The sequence below is a fragment of the Micropterus salmoides genome, unplaced genomic scaffold (genome assembly GCF_014851395.1).
Source record: "Micropterus salmoides isolate LMB-PRFRI ecotype aquatic unplaced genomic scaffold, ASM1485139v1 Ms_hic_scaffold_3, whole genome shotgun sequence".
Lineage (NCBI taxonomy): Eukaryota > Metazoa > Chordata > Actinopteri > Centrarchiformes > Centrarchidae > Micropterus > Micropterus salmoides.
The window spans coordinates 17,442,680-17,462,589 of NW_024042261.1; the positions used below are offsets into that span (position 1 = coordinate 17,442,680).

Below are 19,910 nucleotides of genomic sequence, written 5' to 3' on the forward strand. Positions count from 1 at the left end.
TGTGAGCTCTCCCTCATCTACAAGGAGAGCGAGGAAGACGCTGGCCCCCGATTAACCGCCTCCGTCGGCTCCCTGCCGTCCCTGCCGCCACCACCGATTGAAGATGATGCTGACAGCCTGTCATCTGCCTCGGCCACCTCTACCGCAGCCACTTCGGCCGTCTCTAAAGAGCAAATGAATTCCTCTTCAGTCCGTCATGACTTCACCGCGTTTATGGCTATCGGGGCGGGGCGCATCGGGCTAGCAGTGCCCCCCCATCCCGCCTAAGCCGGTGAGTCGGCTCCAGGAGGGGTTCTTCGTTTCCCCGGCTCTCCCAGATATCTGCATCCTGGGCAGAGCCACAGCGGACGAGGGCGCTCGTTGCGGGTTTGATTGATTTTCTGCGCGTGCGGGGCCACACAGAAGCAGCTGTTCCGTGCATGCCCTCGCTGGAAGAGGCCCTCGCTGCCCACCTTCTTCCTCACTCTGCTGGCTGGTCAGCGGGAAGGAAGCCCCGCTGGCCACCGCTGCTGGGCGCGTGATGTCTCTGGCCACAGCAGGTTCTCGCCACGTGTGGTTGGGACTCACCGCTCTCCATGGGAAGGACCGGGAAGAGCTGTTGGGTGCCCCCATCTCATCCGACGGCCTCTTTGGCTCTATATCCTCCGCTACTCAGCACTTCAGAAGGCTGGAGGAGGAGAAAGCGCAGCTCAGTTGCACCAGGCTGCCCAGGGATCCCACCCAGGTGAGGGGATCTACATCGCGGCCAGAGGAGCAGCTTAGACCCCCCCCTGCCAGCCTACCTGCGGCTGGGGGAAGAAGTGGCCGCTGAAATGACTGTCTGAGGAGGGAGATCAGCCAGCATCTGCGTTTTGCCTTCCACGTACAAATACACCAGGCTCCCCTTTGACTACTCACTGGCCCCACGCACATTCAGCAAGTGCGTAGACGCCGCACTGCTACCATTGCGCGATCAGGGCACGAGGGTCTTTTTCTACATAGACGACCTCATTGTCATGGCCAGGTCAAAACAATGGGCAATTTTCCCACAATGCTCAGCTGATTTTGCATCTGAACAACCTGGGCTTTGCAATCAACTGGGAGAGGAGCTCCCCCTATCCCCGCCAGGAGGTGGAGTATTTGGGGGTTGTGCTCAACTCAGCCAGCCTGAGAGCTCATCTGTCGGAACTCAGACAGACAACTCTTCTTCAAGTGGTCCGCAAGCTCCAGCTGGGAACTGCTGTGGCAGCGCTGTCAGTGATGCAGCTGCTGGGGCTCATGGCAGCAGCCCATCCAGTGGTCACCCTGGGCCTGCTACACATGCGACGGAAACAACGCTGGTTTACCAGCCTGCATCTAAACCTCAAGAGGCACAAGCGATGCATGGTGACGCCCCCCCCCAGTCAGTACAGAGGGACCTGCGGTTCTGGGGGTCCCCTCATTGCCTGAGGGCGGGGGAACCGCTCGGCCAGAAATCCTCATACGTGTTGGTGTTCACGGATGTGTCTCTGACCGGATGGGGAGGGACCTGCCTGGGTAGAGCAGTGGGTGGTGTGTGGCCTCCTGGGGAGAGCCGACACACCAACCAAATGGAGCTTCAGGCGGTGTTTCTGGTCCTCTAGCACAACAAAGCCCTAGTCCAGGGCAGGCACATGCCTGGAGAGGGTGAGACAGGAAGGGTTGTCAGTCATCCTGGTAGCCCCGAGGCCGCAGATCGGCAGGTTGGTACGCAGCTGTGACGCAGCTGGCAGTGACGGAGCCCTGGCCTGTGCCTCAGATCTGGGGGGCTCTGTCACAGGAGTCAGGCACCATAGGCAGGCTGCCGGTGCTCGGCCAACCTCTCCAGGTTTGGCTCCTGAAAGGGAGAGGTTGAGACAGGCTGGGCTGTCCGCAGAGGTGGTACATACCATCCAGGCGGCGAGAGCAGGCTCTACCACTTCCTGCTATAAAGCTAAGTGGCTGGGCTTTCAGCACTGGTGCATTGAGAAGGAAATGGATCCCATAACCTGCTCAGTGGGATCCATCCTTTCCTTCTTACAGGGCCTAATGGAGAAGGGACTGTCACACTCAACCATTAAGGTGTATGTAGCAGCTCTCTCATCTTGTCATGAGGGGTTTGGCGACAGACCTGTCTTCACCCACCCCCTCGTGAAGCGTTTTCTGCAGGGTGTGAGGAGACCCAATGGGACCTGCCACTGGTACTAGAGGCTCTGAGGTCAAACAATACGAGCCCCTGGTATAGTCCTCCCTGTCTTGAGGATCTCTCAAGACAGCCTTGTTACTGGCTCTCACCTCTGCCAAGATGGTGAGTGAGCTGTGCGCCCTGTCGGTTCATCCCAGCTGCATGCTGCTTCTTGGTGACCACAGTGCAGCAGTGTTAAGACCGAACCCCTCCTTTGTTCCTAAGAACATAAGAAACTCGTTCAAGTCGAGGACCATACCTTTGGATGCCTTCCACTCGCCGCCCCACCCTAGACCTAGGGAGGCGAGGCTGCATCTGTTGTTTCCTGTGCGTGCCCTAACACATTATATGAAGTGCACGGCCCCCATTCGACGCACTGATCAACTGCTCGTTTGCTTTGGTGACGGTGCGATCGGTCAAGCTCTATCCAAGAAGATGGCTTTGTGACTGTATCTCACAGGCCTACGTGCAGGCGGGGAAAGACCCACCCTCGGTGGTCTGGGCTCACTCCACACTGGGTGTGGCTGTGTCAACGTCCCTCTTCAGCGGGACCATGTCCGTTGTGTGTCCGGATGTGTTGGGCTCCTTCTCAGGATCTGTGCTTGCAGGTGCGACTCAGGATCTGTGAAGAAGGAGACTGGTGTCTACCATAGACTACCGGTTGTCAGAGAAAACATTTTTTACACTGACTGTGCCGGATGTCCCTGTAAGGGGTCAGGACAGTTCAGGTCTTTGGATCTGGCTGGATCAGATCCCTCTTGGTCATGCCAAACCCCTAGCGGTCTAGTGACCTTTCTGAGGGGTGGCCCACTGCCCCATGACTTAGGATGGACGCAGCTTAGGGTCTGTGGCTGGTGACCTGTGGCCGATCGTGTCGGTGAGGTGAGCTGTGGCATCGTGCTCCACCCACTGTACCCATAAAGTCCAGTAGAGGGCGGAGCCTATGTGAGATAGAACGAAGGATACAATAAGTTAACACTAGTTCTATTAGCACAGGCGTAGCCTTCTACGATGGAGCCCTGCCACTCCACCGCCATCTGCTGAAGGGGTGGTTGGATGCTGAGCAGTGAGGACACTGCTATTTATACGGTACGCACGTACAGTAGCGAAATCCAATTGGTCAGCTACTTACCGTATGCAAAATTTCAGTGGGCTAGTATGTGTATGTGATAGGAGGAGAGGTAGTACCCATAGAGTCCAGTAGAGGGCTCCGCCTGTGCTAATAGAACTAGGGTTACCATATCGTTACCTTCGTTCTTGCGTGCATTCGGTCCTTAATGAATTCATCTCTAAACATGTCAAAGTATTGGGTGTTCCAGTTATGCTGGCTGTGACTACCTTAACAAATTGGAAAACATGACATTTGAAAGTGCATTATTTTCAATGTCAAAATTTATTTTATTTTTCTCAGTAACTTCCATCCATCCATCCATCGTCAACCGCTTATACTGTGTACAGGGTCGTGGTGGGCTGGAGCCTATCCCAGCTGGCATTGGGCGAAAGGCGGGATACACCCTGGACAGGTCACCAGTCCATCGCAGGGCCACACATAAACAGACAACCACTCACCTTCACACCTAAGGGCAATTTAGAGACAATAATTAACCTAAGACCTGTAGTAACCACTGTACCACCGTGTCGCCCTTTCTCAGTAACTTGTAACAGATAATTACCATTAAATACGATAAGGATTTGAAATTAAGGGGAGTAAAAGTACAAACTCCCATAAAAAGAACATACTCAACCTCAACATTTGATGTAAGTAAAGTACTTGAGTAAAATAACCCCTAAGTAGGGTCACTAAGACAAAACTGAGAAGTAGCTTTTTTAATGATCCACATTCTGGAGACTGAAATTACACTTATTTAAGATACTGTAGAGATCTCATCTATTGATCAGAGTAAGAGTTTTTTGCTCCTGATATTTGAGAAGAATCATGAGATCCCAGGAGTCATAGCTGAGTTTTCTTTGAGCTCTTTCTCTGATCTCATGGTCTAATGTCCAGGAGACTTAAATAAGACTTATTTAAGATCAGTTAGAGATCTCTTGTTTTGATCAGAGTCAGACATAAATGAGATTTTATATGGTTGTTTCTCCTGAGATGAATTTGAGAAGTGGGAGAAAAGGCCTTTGGTCTCACCTTGGTATTAAAAGCAGCTCATTTGTGTCTAGGAGAAAAGAAGGAAACAACTATGAGATCTCATCTTGGATTTGGCTTTCCTATGGGATAGTACAAAGCAAATGTGGAATATTTCTAAAACTAATAGTGAAACAAGGCAGGTGCAGCCAGCTGCATTAGCATGGCCCTGACTTTTGCTTCGTAACTTTCAATTTTGATTTATTGTTGCTTTACCAACATTCAGGTAAACAGCATCTTATGTGACCCACATAATGGAGCTTCCAGCATTTTCCTGTCTCCGGTGTGATGGTCTCTATTTTGGTTTGCTCATTTGTTCGAGCGTGCTCACACACGAGAAGTTAGTGGGTGCAATCTGAAACAGCACAGCTAACACAGACTGTCAGTGACTATCGTGGTAAAGTTATCCGGCTGTGGCATTTTGTCTTCTAGGCCTGAGCTGAGGGATTCTATTCCTGAGTTTCTTAGTTCCTCTGCACTTCCTCCTGCTTCTCAGCCAGCTAGCTACCAGCAATGTTGGGCAAGTTACTCAGTAATTGTAATAAGTTACTAGTTACTTATTACCCCTTAAAAAAGTAATAATATTAGTTTACTTGCTAGGTGATAAAAGTAACTAGTTACGTTACTCCTTGCGTTATTATATTACTTTCACTACCCCCACCCCCGAACAAAGCAGTTTCTCCCGACTCCCGACTTAACTAATATAATATTCGCAACAGCAGCAAGGAGTATGGTTTTTACAATACATAACACTTCTTAACGCCACCAGCTGAAATAAAAAAAAATAAAACAGGTAAATCCCGATTGTTGAACTATTGTTTTTCTGCACGTGCATTTATAAGAGCAGTATTCAGTGCTTTTACAAAACACTAACGATCCCTGTCTCATCGCAGCCCAGCATACTCTCTACTGTCCAGCTCCTCGTCCTCACCGCTGTCTGCCCATCTCCTCGTCTTCATCACTGCATCACTTCAGAACTGAAGAAGTCCTTCAGAACTGAAGAAGTCCTTTGGATGAGGGACGAAACATCTTCCAGTATCTCCAGTATCAGTATCAACCAAGTCCAGTTGCCCTTGACTTTAACCTTCGTTGGATAACTATGACCTAGATGACTGAGAATCTTCATAGACATCCTGATCCCCGGCCCGCTTGTGCCGCTAGCCTCCAGCTTTTCCCTCCAGCTCCTTGGCCCGCTAGCGCCGCTAGCCCCCCACCTGTCCCTCCCGATCCTCGACCGGCTAGCACTGCTAGCCTTCAGCCAGCCCTGCCCGATCCTCGCCCTGCCAGCCGCCCACCTGATTCCCAGCCTGCTATCCAACATGCTTCCAGTCTATTTCCTGGCCTACTAGGGCTTCAGCAGCTAGCCACCTCCCCATTCTGACTAGCCTCCCACCTGCCTGCCATTCTGCCTGCCCCAACACTTGACTCCCCTGGGCAGAGAGATTCACCTGCTGATCAGCCTGTCTCCTGGCCGGCAAACAACTTTGACCATCAATATCTGTTTGAGGGGACTCGCCTGGCTATCTTCCCAGGGTTCCGTGGTGGTCATTGGAGACGTGGCCATAACGGTTCCCGTCAACATCATCCAGCCCTTTGTCCAAAGCCTCCACATTCCAGCCCAACTACACCACAGCTGGCCAACCCGCAAGAGACCGTTTTGCCTGGTACCCCTGGGGTGGTTCCGATTTTGGCCGACTACCCATTGGTGATCAGACCTGTATCATTTCCACCGGTGGTCCAGCCAACCTCGGCTCCTCGTGCCCAGTAGGTGGATCGACCAGTATCAACTCCTCCGGTAATCCAGCATGCTCCTCGTGCCAAGTCCGTAGTCCAGACTACGCCACTTCCTTGTTCCTTGTCCACGATCGTTAGCCCAGTAGCCTCCAGAAGGGCTTTGCTGCAGGCCTCCTGCCTGACCTCCGGAGAGACGCTGCCTTTGCCGCCAGCCTGTTGTGTTGGCAGTGAGTGAGCTGTGAGTGTCCTGTTTATTTATACCTTTTTTGCTGCATTCTGTTTTCCCGTGTTTTGCCTGCTTCTGTGTCTCCTCTGCTCCCCTTGCTTGTGTTCTCCCTCTCTCTCCGCTCCTTAACTCAAGCCTCTGTGATCCTGCAAAATCTGTTTCCCTGTGTTCTGTTTTCCCAGTGATTAACCCTGTCTGTCTGTCTTTCCCCAGGTTCACTCACCTCCGTCCTCCGTGTCGGCTGGGCTCACCTACCTGCCCTCTCCTCTCGGGCTGCTTGCCTCGCAGTCAGCCTGCCACCACACTCCTCCACCGACCCCCACCCACCTGGTCAGTTCTCCCATACCTCCTCTCCCTGTCTGTCTACCATGGCATCCACCTCTCTCTCACTTCCACACCCTTTTTTTCCTTCACAAAACCTGTTTTATCCTGAGTGTTACGTTTGTGTCTGTTCTGTCCTGACTCACAACATGCTGGCCAGCAGGATCAAACCACTACTCCTAATAACTGGCCTACCAGACGCCACTGCCCCATGATGGGAATAAAACTATATGCTTTCTGTATGCATTAGCAAGTCTATATAATATAATGACATTAATACCATATTTTTGTTGACATTTCAAAGAGGTCTCCAAGACACAAACTGCTGTGGCCACGTGATTTCCTATCCATCTATTGCAGCTGTCCACCTATTGCACTCTAAAAACTAATTCAGGGGACCTTTAGTCATTACTTAAATTATATATTGTTGTGAAATAAAAAATCAAGTTCTGAGATACTGTTCGACTGTTTTACATGTAATTGTTATTTTATTGAGCTTGGATGACACACAAATTATGCCTATTGATTGAACATTTTCAGTTAATCAAAATTTTATTTTAAGTTCTGTTAACGTAAAATACAATTTGTTGACGTTTAAACGGCCCACAGTTTTCCTCTCTTGCATGTGCAAGGCAGACGAGTGACCACAGGCCACAGCTAAAAGTCATTGAAGCATAATGTGTTGAATGGTAAGTAATTTTATGCTTAATTACACATATTTGCATTCGCTCAGGATTCTGTTGGTGATAGCCTACTGTAACCGAATACCGAAATCTGGAAGTCCTTCCTCTGAAATTTGAGCAGGGTTGATATTACAGTCTGTGTGCCCAGGTAAAGTTAGCTAGTAACTGTAGCCTGTCACTGATTGAGTAGGCTTAAATGCGGGAGTAATAGGTGGCCAGGCAGCCAGGGAAAACATCTTGGCAAGCTAAATTAATATGGGATTACCCATTAGCCATCACTCCGGTTAGCATGTAGGCTAGCTACGTTTGTAAACTACAAGTAGCTACGCTAGCCAGTTAGTTGGCTAACGTTAGCTAGACATGATTAGACTATGAATCAGATGAGGAAATACTAAAGATAACTTGCTAACACACAACTTACAGGTGAAACTCGAAAAATTTGCATATCATGCAAAAGTTCATTTATTTCAGTAATTCAACTTAAAAGGTGAAACTAATATTATATAGACTCATTACATTCAAAGTGAGATATTTCAAGCCTTTATTTCATATAATTTCGATGATTATTGCATACAGCTTATGAAAACCCCAAATTCAAAATCTCAGAAAATTAGAATATTACATGAAATCAATAAAAAAAGGATTTTAAATACAGAAATGTCAGCCCTCTGAAAAGTATAATCATGCATATGTATTCAGTACTTGGTTTGGGCCCCTTTTGCATGAATTACTGCCTCAATGTGGCGTGGCATGGATGCTATCAGCCTGTGGCACTTGTTAGATCCTGGACCAGCTCTCCGTCTTAAAGGGTCCGATCCTCTAGGCCTATGGGTATTACCCTATTAGGTATAACTGAGGACTGTTTAAGCTGGTGTCGAAGAGATTCGCCTAGCTTCTAACTGTCTTCTTCCGAACGCCTACCCTGCTTGCTCTGAAATGGCACCTGACTGAATAGCCCTAGAGCCAAATACCACCCCAGCCACGCCCGTTAACGACAGCTCTCTTCTCATTGATCAGTGCACTTGGTATAGTTGCTAGGATTTAGTGGCCAGGAAAATAGGCCCCAAGGATAAGTTAATTTCGTTTGCTAGAGCAACCTATAAGAACCTTAAAGATGTTAAACACACTTTACCTAATGAATTACTACCTTAGTGAAGAAATAAATTCAGTGTCTACTACTGGTAATTTAAGTACCACTTACTTGAGTAAACTGATAAAATCTCTAAAATTCAAAACCTGATAATGATAGCTGAGCTTGAGTATTTTGATTTCTTTTTGGAGAGAAAGGAAGGGGAAGGAATAGTCCTGCAGTGAAATCCTTCCTCCGCTGCTGGGCTGATGACTCTGGTGGAAACTTGAGGTTTTGTCAGAAGCCCTCTAATTGTCTTCAGAAATCTTCAGTCTTCATTGCAGTTTGAGTGAGAGAAAATCTTCCAGTGATTCTTCAGTTGGTTTGGTCGTTGTGGTTACCCTCTGCTAGTTGTTTGCTGTTCAAATCCCCATCTCTTGTCTTGGGCTCTTGGTCCAGTGCGGTGATGGTCTTGCTCCGAGTCCGATGCCTCTGAGGTCTACCGAGGAATAACCCCGATCTCTCCCTAACTCCTCTTTAAATATCTTGCTCCGTAGCTGAGTTTCTTTGTCAAATCAGCCACCACCCTTTTTCTGTCTACGTGACTACCGTCACATAGCTTGTTCATCCGTAACAAGCCCTGCTGCTGCTTGTGCACCTTTTTCTTCCACACTTTTCCCTTCCACTTAACTTTCTATTAATGTGCCTTGATACAGCACTTTGAGAACATCCAACTTCTTTTGCAATTACCTTTTGAGGCTTTCCCTCCTTGTGGAGGGTGTCAATGATGGTTTTCTGCACAACTGTCAGGTCAGCAGTCTTCCCCATGATTGTGAATTCCACTGAACCAGACTTAGAGACCAATTAAAGGCTCAGGAACCCTTTGCAGGTGTTTTGGATTAATTAGCTGATTAGAGTGTGAGACTTTGAGCCTACAATACTGAACCTTTTCACAATATTCTAATTTTCTGAGATTTTGAATTTGGGGTTTTCATAAGCTCTACGCAATATCATAAAAATTATATCAAGGCTTGAAATATCTCACTTTGCATTTAACGATTCTATATAATATATTAGTTTCTCCTTTTAAGTTGAATTACTGAAATAAATGAACTTTTGCACGATATGCAAATTTTTTGAGTTTCACCTGTAACTCTTGCAGAGTTACTTAGAAATGTGTTTTATTGTGGCCAGAAACCTTCTTCACCTAACTTAAAACATTATGTTGGATCAACGTAAATACTAGAAATGCGTTTTATTGTGGCCTAAAAGGTAATTCACCATACTCAAAACATTGCTTTGAATTAATGTAATTCAGCCAGCAGTCTTAACTTAAAAATTATAGTGGAAAACGGTAACATATATATATATATTTTTTTGACCCAATGTTTTATTTTTTTAGAGTGTGGGACACAAGGCAAGCCACCAAAATACAGAGCAGATGCAGCCAAAGACAAAAAACCCTGCTGTCCCACAGTATCATTCCCACTTGACAGCGGTGGAAAAAGGTTAAGCAATTGTCTACCATTTTTGTTCATTTTCAGCTTTTCTTGATCCCTGTGGTCATGACAAGATAGGAGCATCACCTTGACTTAACATAGTGAAGATATAAGTCCTGTACTGTACCATCACAGGTTTCCTTGCAAAGATCCCCTTTGACTTCATTTTCTTTATGGTCTCCTCCTCTTTTTTTTTCTTTCACCCTCACACTCCCTCTTGCTCTTGCACTGTCTTTATTTTCATCCATTATGGATACCAAGCGTTTTCAAAACGACTGTGTGATGATGTCACTGCTAATGCAGGCGGTCGTGTCTCAACAGACCACCTTTGCCAAATATACTTCTTTCCAGCTTTCAGTACTTATCTTACTTGCTATCTGTTCCTTTAACAGTGTCAGACATGGCCACACACCACACTGTAAGAGGTGGGCAGGAATCATCCTCCATCAATCACTCTAAAAGGTCAAATGGAATAGCTTTCTTAAGTTATTGTATGTGAGTTTTTGCATATGTGTGTATTTGTGGTGGGGAAATATCCAAACAACTTATTTTTTATAACAAAAAAACTGCTTGGTTTTTAACAACAGTATCATTTTGGCAGAAAAACACAAATGGTCATTCACAACAGTATGTACAAAAACGACATGTTAATTCATGTCAAAGGTCTTTGCAACTTTTGCAAACTTAAAAATACCCCCTTCTGACGCCTGCACACACTTTATACCAGAGGCTTAAATGATGTTTTACTTTTGCACCAGACGATTTTAAACAGCACTCAAGGTCATTCAACAAATGCAGTTCATTACTCTCCAACATCTCGTTAGCTTTTGTATCAACATCTATGACCTTTGCTTGGCTGCATTACTTATTATCACATTACTGGTTTCATTGACAGCGTGGAACAATAACACAGTATGCTAAACTGTAAAACACTTCAGATGACAAGAAATATCATTCAGCAAGTACTAATGGCAGATATGAAATTGTTTGCCATTGGCAGTACAAATTACTTGTTTATATAATAATTTATGCTGCTTAATATCAAAAAGAACTAGTCAGTTTATACACCCAGATTTGATATGTCCCTGGATTCATTGTCCCTGGTGTGTGTGTGTGTATATATATTCATTTTTACATACAATACATTCATTGAAATTCATTCATGTGTGAGATTCTATCAAACAAACATAAACTCAGTCAACATAATACATATAAATCAATTTATTGATTTAAAGCATACCCCATTGTTCATTAACCCTTCTATCAACATATTTAATGATCACTATATGTTCTGGTCTTTACTGATCAATACAATAGACAATACATCATTACAAATGCAGAGCATCCCTGATTGTGATGACATAGTACTAGATTTTTTATAATTAGGAAATAGTGAATTATCTGTACGTTGAAAATCTATTTGTCAAATTCCAACATCTGACAGTTTGGAGTCAACTACATTATAGTCACAAACTAATCTAAAATGTCTCCAATGCAATTGCACTCAAATTTTTCAATTAGTCTGTGTTTACTGTAAACACCATTTATGTGCACACAGAAAGGCATAAACAAATAGAAGCTGAACTTTTAGTAGTGATCAGAAAACAGATTTTCATAATTTTTGTAATAACAAAAGCCACTTTTTTGTTGTTGGCAATTGTGCAGTACCAGTACCTGCAAAGAAACAGAGCTTGCTCCATGATGACAGTTCAAATTTTAGCATCATAAAATATTGTTCCTGCAGAGCTCAGGAGCATGTAGCTATCATTAAATTAGAGCAGCTGCATCTCTGATAGAAACAACTCAGTGCTGTTTATTGTAGGAACATTTGCAACAAACAGGAAGTTTTCCCTGCCTGCTTGTTTCTGGATCACTTTGGGTGCCTAAATACACATGATATAAAGTATTTACATGTAGCATTTCTGTAACTAAAGCACACACTCAATCTAGTTAAAAATGTCTTAGAAAATATAAATATTCAGTAATCACAGATAATGCTTACAATAATAGTAAAGACCAAGTTTTGTTAATTCTTTCTGTCCACATTTTTAATGTAAACTGTTGCATATATCTATATAAAACAGCCCAGCCAGGGAAAGTTTCTTAACTCTATCAATAGGTCAAACTTATAACCAATAACATGAGGAGGATCTTGTAATTGCAGTGGAGAGTAATCCCATTTGCCTTAATGCAAGACAGCAGATCATCTGTGAAGAAAGAGGCAGATAGAGAGAGACAGTTGATAATTTGTGTGTAATATGTACGTGTTTGTCTCATCTTATCACTGTCACTGCGCTGTCAACATTCAATATGTGCAGATGTGCTGTGCAGTGTGTGTGATCGCTGTTCAGTGAAGTGCTCACTGACCTTCCTCTCCACCCACTCAGACCTCTAGAACTGTGGCGAAGCGGAGGGGGAGCAAGCCAGGATACAAATCTTCTCCACAGGCTAAACAAGGCAAAACGCCTCACTGACGTCTCTGACGCAATGCCTCCTACTACAGATAACTATATAGAGTTCTGTGTGTATGTGTGAGTGAAGCACATAGATAGATAGATAGATGTGTCTAACCTGAGACTTTCTGTATTTTTGGCATCAATTTGTTCCAGAAGTGACATTCTTTAGCTCTCATCATCCTCTTTTGTTCTGGGTGGTTGTAGTTCAGAGTGACATACTCCTGCTGTTCTGGGGTGAACACGGGCCAGTTAGCGCCATCAATTTCTGGATTCCTGACAAAAAGAAAAGCCAATCAAGACAGTTCAACAATGTCATGAAGGTCCTTAGACAGTTTGAATGACCGATTGTCTATTTCATTATGCGTACCCTGTCCGGGCAAAGTTGCCCCAGTGTTTCATGATCTTCTTGGTCATGTTTACTTCATTCTTCGTGTATCCCAGGGATGCATCCAGAGGCATCCCAAAGACAAATTCTATCTCATAGCCGTGCATAACGCCCATCCATTCTGGCCAAGGATTGATGGACGACTGGTGGTCAAATAAATAAAGGAAACTCTTTCCACCATGTTGTGAGTACCTGGGTAAAAAATAAATGAAAATATTGAACCATTTTTGCACTGCAGCAACTCAGGTTAATTAGAGAAAATAAAACACAAACATCTGTAAAAACCACAAGAAAATGAGAATTGACTGTTTGTCCTATTTTCTAGGATGTTGGTGACAGTTAGCCTACAGACTGCATGAAAAAATGCACCCCCCTCATCCATTTGAATAGTGTATAGCATTAGTGCAGCGAGGGTGAGGCTGCAAAGGGATCCTGTAAAAAGTGTACATTTTTGGTAGATTACTTTATAAAGTGAATGGCATTTTTCTACTTTTCTTCTCTTGTGCTCATCATGATGAAAGATAAAATGATTGCCAGCGTGATGACTTTCCAGAGTTGTAACATTTTTTGTCATACTATTATAAACCACTGTGCACTGTTTTGGCATACTTCCTGGATTGTATTTTATTGTCTCACTGTTACCTAAAGCAAAGATACAGAAATATCAAGATTTGTCACATGCACAAGTAATATGAGAATGTGAACTGCAATGAGACTTGCTCCTAAGGTCACACTAAAAGACTGGTGTGAGAGAACCCTTTATTTATTCACAAGCTCGCTTCTCTAACCTTTAGACCCTCGTTGCTTAAAAAAAATGTGGATAAAAATATAATAAATGTATTTTTAAAAAAGGGAAATTTGGCTGTGTACATGTCACAAATATAAATATATAATGTGCGGAACAGTGTCCCAGATAGAGGTCATTGTCAATTCAACATCCTGGGGGGCTGAGGAAAGAAGCTTTTTCTTCTTTCCTCATGTCTCTGTGTTGAACTTGTGGCTACAGAGGCGTTTGCACAGCACAGAAGCTGAAGTAGTAGCTGGGGTCATGGCGGTCCATCATAATCCTACTAGCTTTGGTTCTGTACCTTCTGGTGTTTCAGAACAACACAACCCCACCAACGCAGACCATTTTTTTAAAGCAGGGCACTGAAGGCAAGTTACATATAAAACTTAAAATTATCCCTTACTTTTGCTACTATAACACACTACTTTTATTGCCATTCACCATACTCATTTTTTCTTGACATCTAGTTAGGAAAAACAAAACATTCATTCTCTGTCCAGTTCTCGTATTTTAACCATCAAACTTTGTGGTCATTACTTATAACCATAAGTCACCACATCGTTAAAATTCAGAAGTGCTCTTTACATGTGAATGAACTCCAGCACTGGACAAACCAACTGATGGTCCCCGACCAGAGTTCCCAGCGAATCACGATTTTTCATCTTGTTATTCTCATCAGTCCAATCAGTGTATTGGAAAATGGCCGCTTCTTTTATGACATCATCTGCATCTGTCATGTCAAGGTTCACTCCAGTCAGGAAGTCATTCCTGGTGATGAGACTCTGACCCGTGATGTTAAATCCAGGCACTCCATACATTAGGAAGGAGGTCCCTTCGTCCTTGTTTAAGCCAAGTAGTACCTCTTTCTTTGGGAGTTTACTGGTCCTCAGCAACACCTGCAGGGAAAAACTAAACTGGTTTGATGTTTGTGATGCAAGATATTTTTCAAATTAAGGATGTAAATGAAGCTGATACTCTAATGTTGTAAAGTACAAGATAGCACACACACACACACACACACACACACACACACACACACACACACACACACACACGTGCTTACTTCAACTGTATCTGGTATGAAGTCCCCATCAACATGTGGGACAAAGAAAAAGGCTAACATTGTGGGCTGTGTGAAAACATAATATTGGTTCAATGTGATTTTCTCAGGATCAGCCTGCTGTAGACACGTTTCCAGGTGAGCTGGATTAGAGGTGGGACACCCGAGTAACGTCGCCAGCTTCATGGACCTGTATGAGGGGAATGAGGAGGAATGTGGGGGAAAAAGAGACACATTTCAAAAAGATGCATGGGGGTTCTTTCGTTCTGTTCTTTCTCATGACTTTGGAGTACTTGAAAAAAAGACATTAAATATTTGTCCCTATTTGTGTTAATGAACATTGAACACTAACTGATCATGAATGAGCATGAATCCCCGTGATTTAGTGTTACATTAATGTAAAAGGTTGTATGCTGTAGATTTAATCATTGAGTTGGTAAAAAACGATATGAGTGAAAAGATGAACGACTAAATAAATACAGTTAATCACTGACTCAATTAATAGACCCTACCTTTGCCAGGCCTCAGTCTGGCTGATTGTCGCCCAGGGTGCATTAGGAGAGCCACTCTGCATCACGGCCCTTTGAAAAAGACCATGACTGCCTGGGGAGAGCAGGTGGAAGCCCACAGATGCTGATCCAGCACTCTCGCCAAACAGAGTCACCTGGAAACAACAGCACATCACAAGCCAACAGCTTGTTTAATTGTTTGTTTAAATTTAAGCAAATCTTGTTATGTGATTTTAGGATATAAGACAAAAGCATTTTACCTTTAAAGAATCACCTCCAAAAGCAGCAATATTATTGGCTACCCATTGGAGGGCCAAGCGCTGGTCCAGTAGGCCTGCATTTCCCCGGATGTTCTTGTTGTCAGGAAGAGACAGGAAACCAAAAGGTCCTAGTCTGTCAATAATGAGCACAAGCGTGAGGTGCTTAATGCACCCAAACCAGCTACCATTTTATGGCAACCTTAGTCTTATGCAACTTCCAGTGTGGACAATAAATCAGTGTCACAGTTAAGTATGTAAAGGGGAATCATCAAGGAGTTTCCAGTTCCATACAATCCAATATATCCATTCATTATTTATCAGTATTTTAAAGTTTCAGTTTGCTTCAATTCTTACCTGTAATTCATTGAGACCACAACAACACCTTCAGATATACTCAAGAAGCGACCATCATAAATGTCCAGAGAGGACGTTCCTAAAGCAAACCCGCCTCCATAGATCCAGACAAGGACAGGAGCCAGTGCTGAGTTCTGAGGCTGGGTTTTGTTGAAACGTGGGGACCAGACATTTAGGTATAGACAATCCTCACTCAAAGGAGTGTTTGGGTTCCACATCTCTGCACCCTTGAACCCTGGAAAGAACGGTCATATTATTCAGAGTCAATAGCGACAATTCGATAGATAGTCTTATCTGTGTTCCTTTGTGATATCAGTTATCCTCATTATGAAACTTTATTGAAGGCAATATTCAGAGTCAGACAGTTACAGAAAGCAGAAATAATGGTCTGTTTTCTTCTTAATGAGCACCATTGACCAAAGCAGAAACATCAGTGCCTTCTATCTAATCTATTTGTGTTGGTTGTCATATCTACAGTATATCTGGAGTATGTTTTGGGCATTTCCTCTGTACTGAACGCCTGGCACTGGTTGTAGCTGTCTTCCAAACAACCCCTGACAGGTGGCTGTCTATAAATTTATCCATGACCTAGCCCCCAAGCCATCTCTTGGGTGGGGGACTAGGCTTGTATCAAATTCATGTTGTGTATGTGTGCTTGTGAATTTGTATTAGACATATTTTTGTTTGTTAAACTGATATAATGGCCCCAATCTGTTTCTTAACATTTAAACCGAAGATTTATTACTGTCTGCAATACAGCAATAAATCATCCAATCACTCACACACTGTGTGTGGGTGTGTGTAAGTGTGATATGGTGTTATATAACCGTCACCCTCTACTGAAACACCTACCTGAAGTTAGTGCAATGGTCTTTTTCTATTCAAACGTGCTTAAAATGACTCCTTTGACGCCTTGTCACACCTCGGTCATTGCCAGTGTGCCAATGCACTACTAAATAAGATTCAGCCTCATATCAGTTCAATTTAAGTCTGCAAAGTCTCAACTTAAATGGGTAATCCCTGAACTTTGCACATGAAGATCAGTTTACTAGTCACGATTAGTAATATTCAGCCAATGAAAACTCTTGTTTAATCTTTTCTGTGGCCCTAAGGAACCTTGCCTGAGTCTGAGAAAATAACCTGTGATGATGCCCTTGCCCTTGTAATTTCATTAGATTTATTTTGGGTTGGACTTGGAGATTTAAAATGTTCGACAAAACGCTTACATTACAAAATGGGAACTGACACCATCAAGTTGCATCATTGGAAGTGTAAGATCAGGGTGTCAGAGCTTGGATTATTCTAAAAGGGACTAAAAGTCAGGATATCTTTGCATCCGCTCTGTTTATTAAAAAGGTGGTATTATGCTTTTTGGCTTATCCCCTCTCCTTTATTGAGTTATATACCTTTTTTATGCATGTAATAGTCCAATAAGTCCACCCCAAAGGGAGTTCTCATCTCCCAAAGAAAATAGTTTCTCAATATCAAGTGAGTAATGATTAAGTAACGAGTAAGTCTTCACTGGCCATTTCCTCTTAATACTTGTCCTAAAAATGCAGCAAAAGATTTTTAATATATTTTTTGTAGGGCTGGGCATGTTAAGGCATTATTTTTGCGTTAACGCGTTAATTAATAAATGCCGACAATTATTTTATCTCACATTGACGCAGTTTTTATTATTATTATTGTTGTTGTTGTTGTTGTTGTTGTTGTTGTTATTATTACCATTATTATTAGTAGTAGTAGTAGTATTTTGAAAGTCCGTTTCTTACTGGCTCTGAATACACATACAGTCAAACCATGGGTCACAGGAGCGGTGGGATGTTGATCAGCCTGCAAATCACCCACCCAAACAAGCAGTGGAGGGAGGCTTTGGCAGACTACGCTGGATGCAGCGTGTGGGAGAAGTAGATAAACAAAAGCAAGACAAGCGATGAAATGCCATAGTGAAGTGGATAGCTACACACTGCATGCTGATTAGTGTTGAGGAAGATGTTGATCTTAGGAACGTTCTTAAAATCAAATGTAAATGATCCATACTTGTATAGCACCTTTCTAGTCTTTTCAACCACTCAAAGCGCTTTCATACACTGGCAGAACAGCTGGGGTTCAGTATCTTGCCCCCAGGACACTTCGACACACAGCCTGGAGGAGCCGGGGATTGAACCGCCGACCTTCCGATGAACAAGCAACCCGCTCTACCTCCTGAGCCACAGCCACAAAATTTCTTTGCACAAAAAATAAGAAACCTTGGGACCTCAGTGGGCTCCGTATAGTCCTAGTGATTCATCAATAGCTGACATTTCAATCAGGTTTTATTTACCGGACCTCTTTTAGGCAGGGATTTAACTCACAACATCACAATGTCACGTTATATGTATGCATTGCGTCCATCCGTGTAAACGTGTCCTACCTGGATAGGCTGTATCTGGCATCTGGTAGCAGCAATTTGGGAATTTGGTGGCATCCCTCACCCCTTCCCATCCCTCTACTGGCTCTGGGGCTCTGAATCTCAGTTTGCCCAAAGGTGGTTTTCCATAAGGAATTCCAAGAAATGCTCTAACATGACCACCCAGCACTGAAAGCAACTTCCCTTGAACTGCCCCATGCCTAGTCTTGATTACAAGGTCATCTTGGGTGGCAGGTGATGCAGTCAGGAAATGAATCAACAGAATAAGAAGGGCGAGGTGTGTACACTGAGAGACTGTCGCCATGGATAATCTTGGGAAGAGAATAAAAAGCACACACAAACATGTTATTAATATTTGGATATTAAAATATAGCTCATTTGATTGAAACATTACATTAAATAACTCATAATATAATAACTAATTTTACCAGCACACCACACATGACCATAACTCTAATTTATCACAAAGAAGTTCTACTTTCGTACACAAACTTTGCATTTTCAAGCTTTGTCGATATAGTACAGTGGGTGCTGACACTTTCAATTCCCTCTAGCTACATTAAGCTGCAAATAATAGGCCTATATTTTTCCATTTTACTTCTACCTCACTTTCTATTTATACATTCTGGTTTGGGGGTGTTCATAACCACTGAGATCAACACAATTATTTTGAACCAAGTCATTGTAGTGTGCTCTCTGAGAAAAATGAAGTTTAATACAAATTTGTGACAGCAGTCCTGTTCTTTGTTTAGGGTTCATGGAGTTGGATTAGAGACCAGGGTTAGGGTTAGATTAATTACTTTCACTGTACATGGCATGGTCCAAATTTAGATGCTGTATACTATAATTAAACTCAGGATCATTGAAGCTGTTGTGGAAAATACCAGCATGCATTTAGAGACACAAGTAATAGAAGTAAAACAGTTCTATGGGTGTTTGAACAAAATATTAAAACATTTTTACAAACGTTTAACATTTCCAAATTGGCCATGCAGTAAACCAACTGGTTTGCTGCATTCAAGCCACACAAAGTGTGGATCAAAGGTCCATTCCGTCAAAGAAAACAGTGGAATGCTTCAGAGCGGCGGGTGTAAGCGAAAGAAAGAGGGCGCGCGGGGGGGGGGGTGTAATTCCCGCTGCAAGTGTGTCAGTTCAGAAGCGTCTTATTATAATCCCCAAATATTTGGAAACAATAAGGCCATTAGTGAATATGAAGACGCAAGTGACTGCCCACGCTCAGCTGACTCGCGGAGCAGCTTTACTTTCAAAAGACACATAATGAACAAATAGAAAGCTTCCAGAGTAAAAGCCGCGCACAGCTGGATTTATTAAGGAGGCGCACGCATTGGGGAGAGACGCGCTCATTCAGAGATTTATACAAACGACTTCCAAAAAGACATAGTGCTGACAATGAATCTACCATTACCAATTGATGAAAAAAGGATTAGTGACGTCTTACCTGGTCAGTTAGCAGTTTGTGTCTGGCTGTAGTGAATGAGGACACAGCATTTGTGGGATGAAGAAGGCGTGGACAGAATCTCTCTGTCCGGCGTCTGCTGGGCTGGCCCTGTCTGCCACCCACAACTAAAACTAATGCCACTACTACTACAACTGCAATGATAATAGCACATCAACAATATCAATAACCATAATAATCTTTAGAAACATAATGTAACAATGTCTTCAGCTGTGATATCCACATTCATATATTTAACACTAATTGGAAAACACAATAGACAGACCACCTGTCAAATCCAATATCTGTCCAGTGACAAAATAACTACACCGATCCTTTAATTGTGTAAAAGTACCAGTATAGCATTGTAAAAAAAATGTTAATTCTATATAAATAAAAGTAG

The 19,910-nt window shown here is 43.4% G+C and overlaps 1 protein-coding gene across 2 annotated transcripts; it reads right to left on the reverse strand.

Annotated features, from left to right (window-relative positions):
• Window positions 1-11,036: 11,036 nt before the first annotated feature.
• LOC119883329 (cholinesterase-like) lies at window positions 11,037-19,642 on the reverse strand. 2 transcript variants are annotated; one of them, XM_038693919.1, is made up of 10 exons: window positions 19,511-19,642; window positions 18,055-18,362; window positions 15,642-15,876; window positions 15,288-15,420; window positions 15,031-15,182; window positions 14,522-14,708; window positions 14,044-14,354; window positions 12,654-12,863; window positions 12,402-12,559; window positions 11,943-12,037 (listed from the first exon to the last, which is right to left on the reverse strand). In XM_038693919.1, exons 2-10 carry the CDS (start codon window positions 18,353-18,355, stop codon window positions 11,943-11,945), a joined length of 1,782 nt encoding a protein of 593 aa, XP_038549847.1. In that variant the 5' UTR covers window positions 18,356-18,362; window positions 19,511-19,642. The 2 variants fall into 2 exon arrangements, with proteins under 2 accessions (XP_038549846.1, XP_038549847.1); XM_038693918.1 differs by lacking the exon at window positions 19,511-19,642 and having other exon boundaries at window positions 11,037-12,037; window positions 18,055-18,355.
• Between the last annotated feature and the right edge of the window lie 268 nt (window positions 19,643-19,910).

Excerpts from the sequence above, each read along its gene's own strand:
- LOC119883329 (XM_038693918.1), bottom strand. The coding sequence starts at position 18,355 with ATGGCGACAGTCTCTCAGTGTACACACCTCGCCCTTCTTATTCTGTTG. Across the intron at positions 14,355-14,521 it reads TCATACCAGATACAGTTGAA|GTGTTGCTGAGGACCAGTAA; the intron begins GTAAGCACGTGT and ends TTTTCCCTGCAG. Across the intron at positions 12,864-14,043 it reads GTGCTGGAGTTCATTCACAT|GTACTCACAACATGGTGGAA; the intron begins GTAAAGAGCACT and ends TTTTTTACCCAG.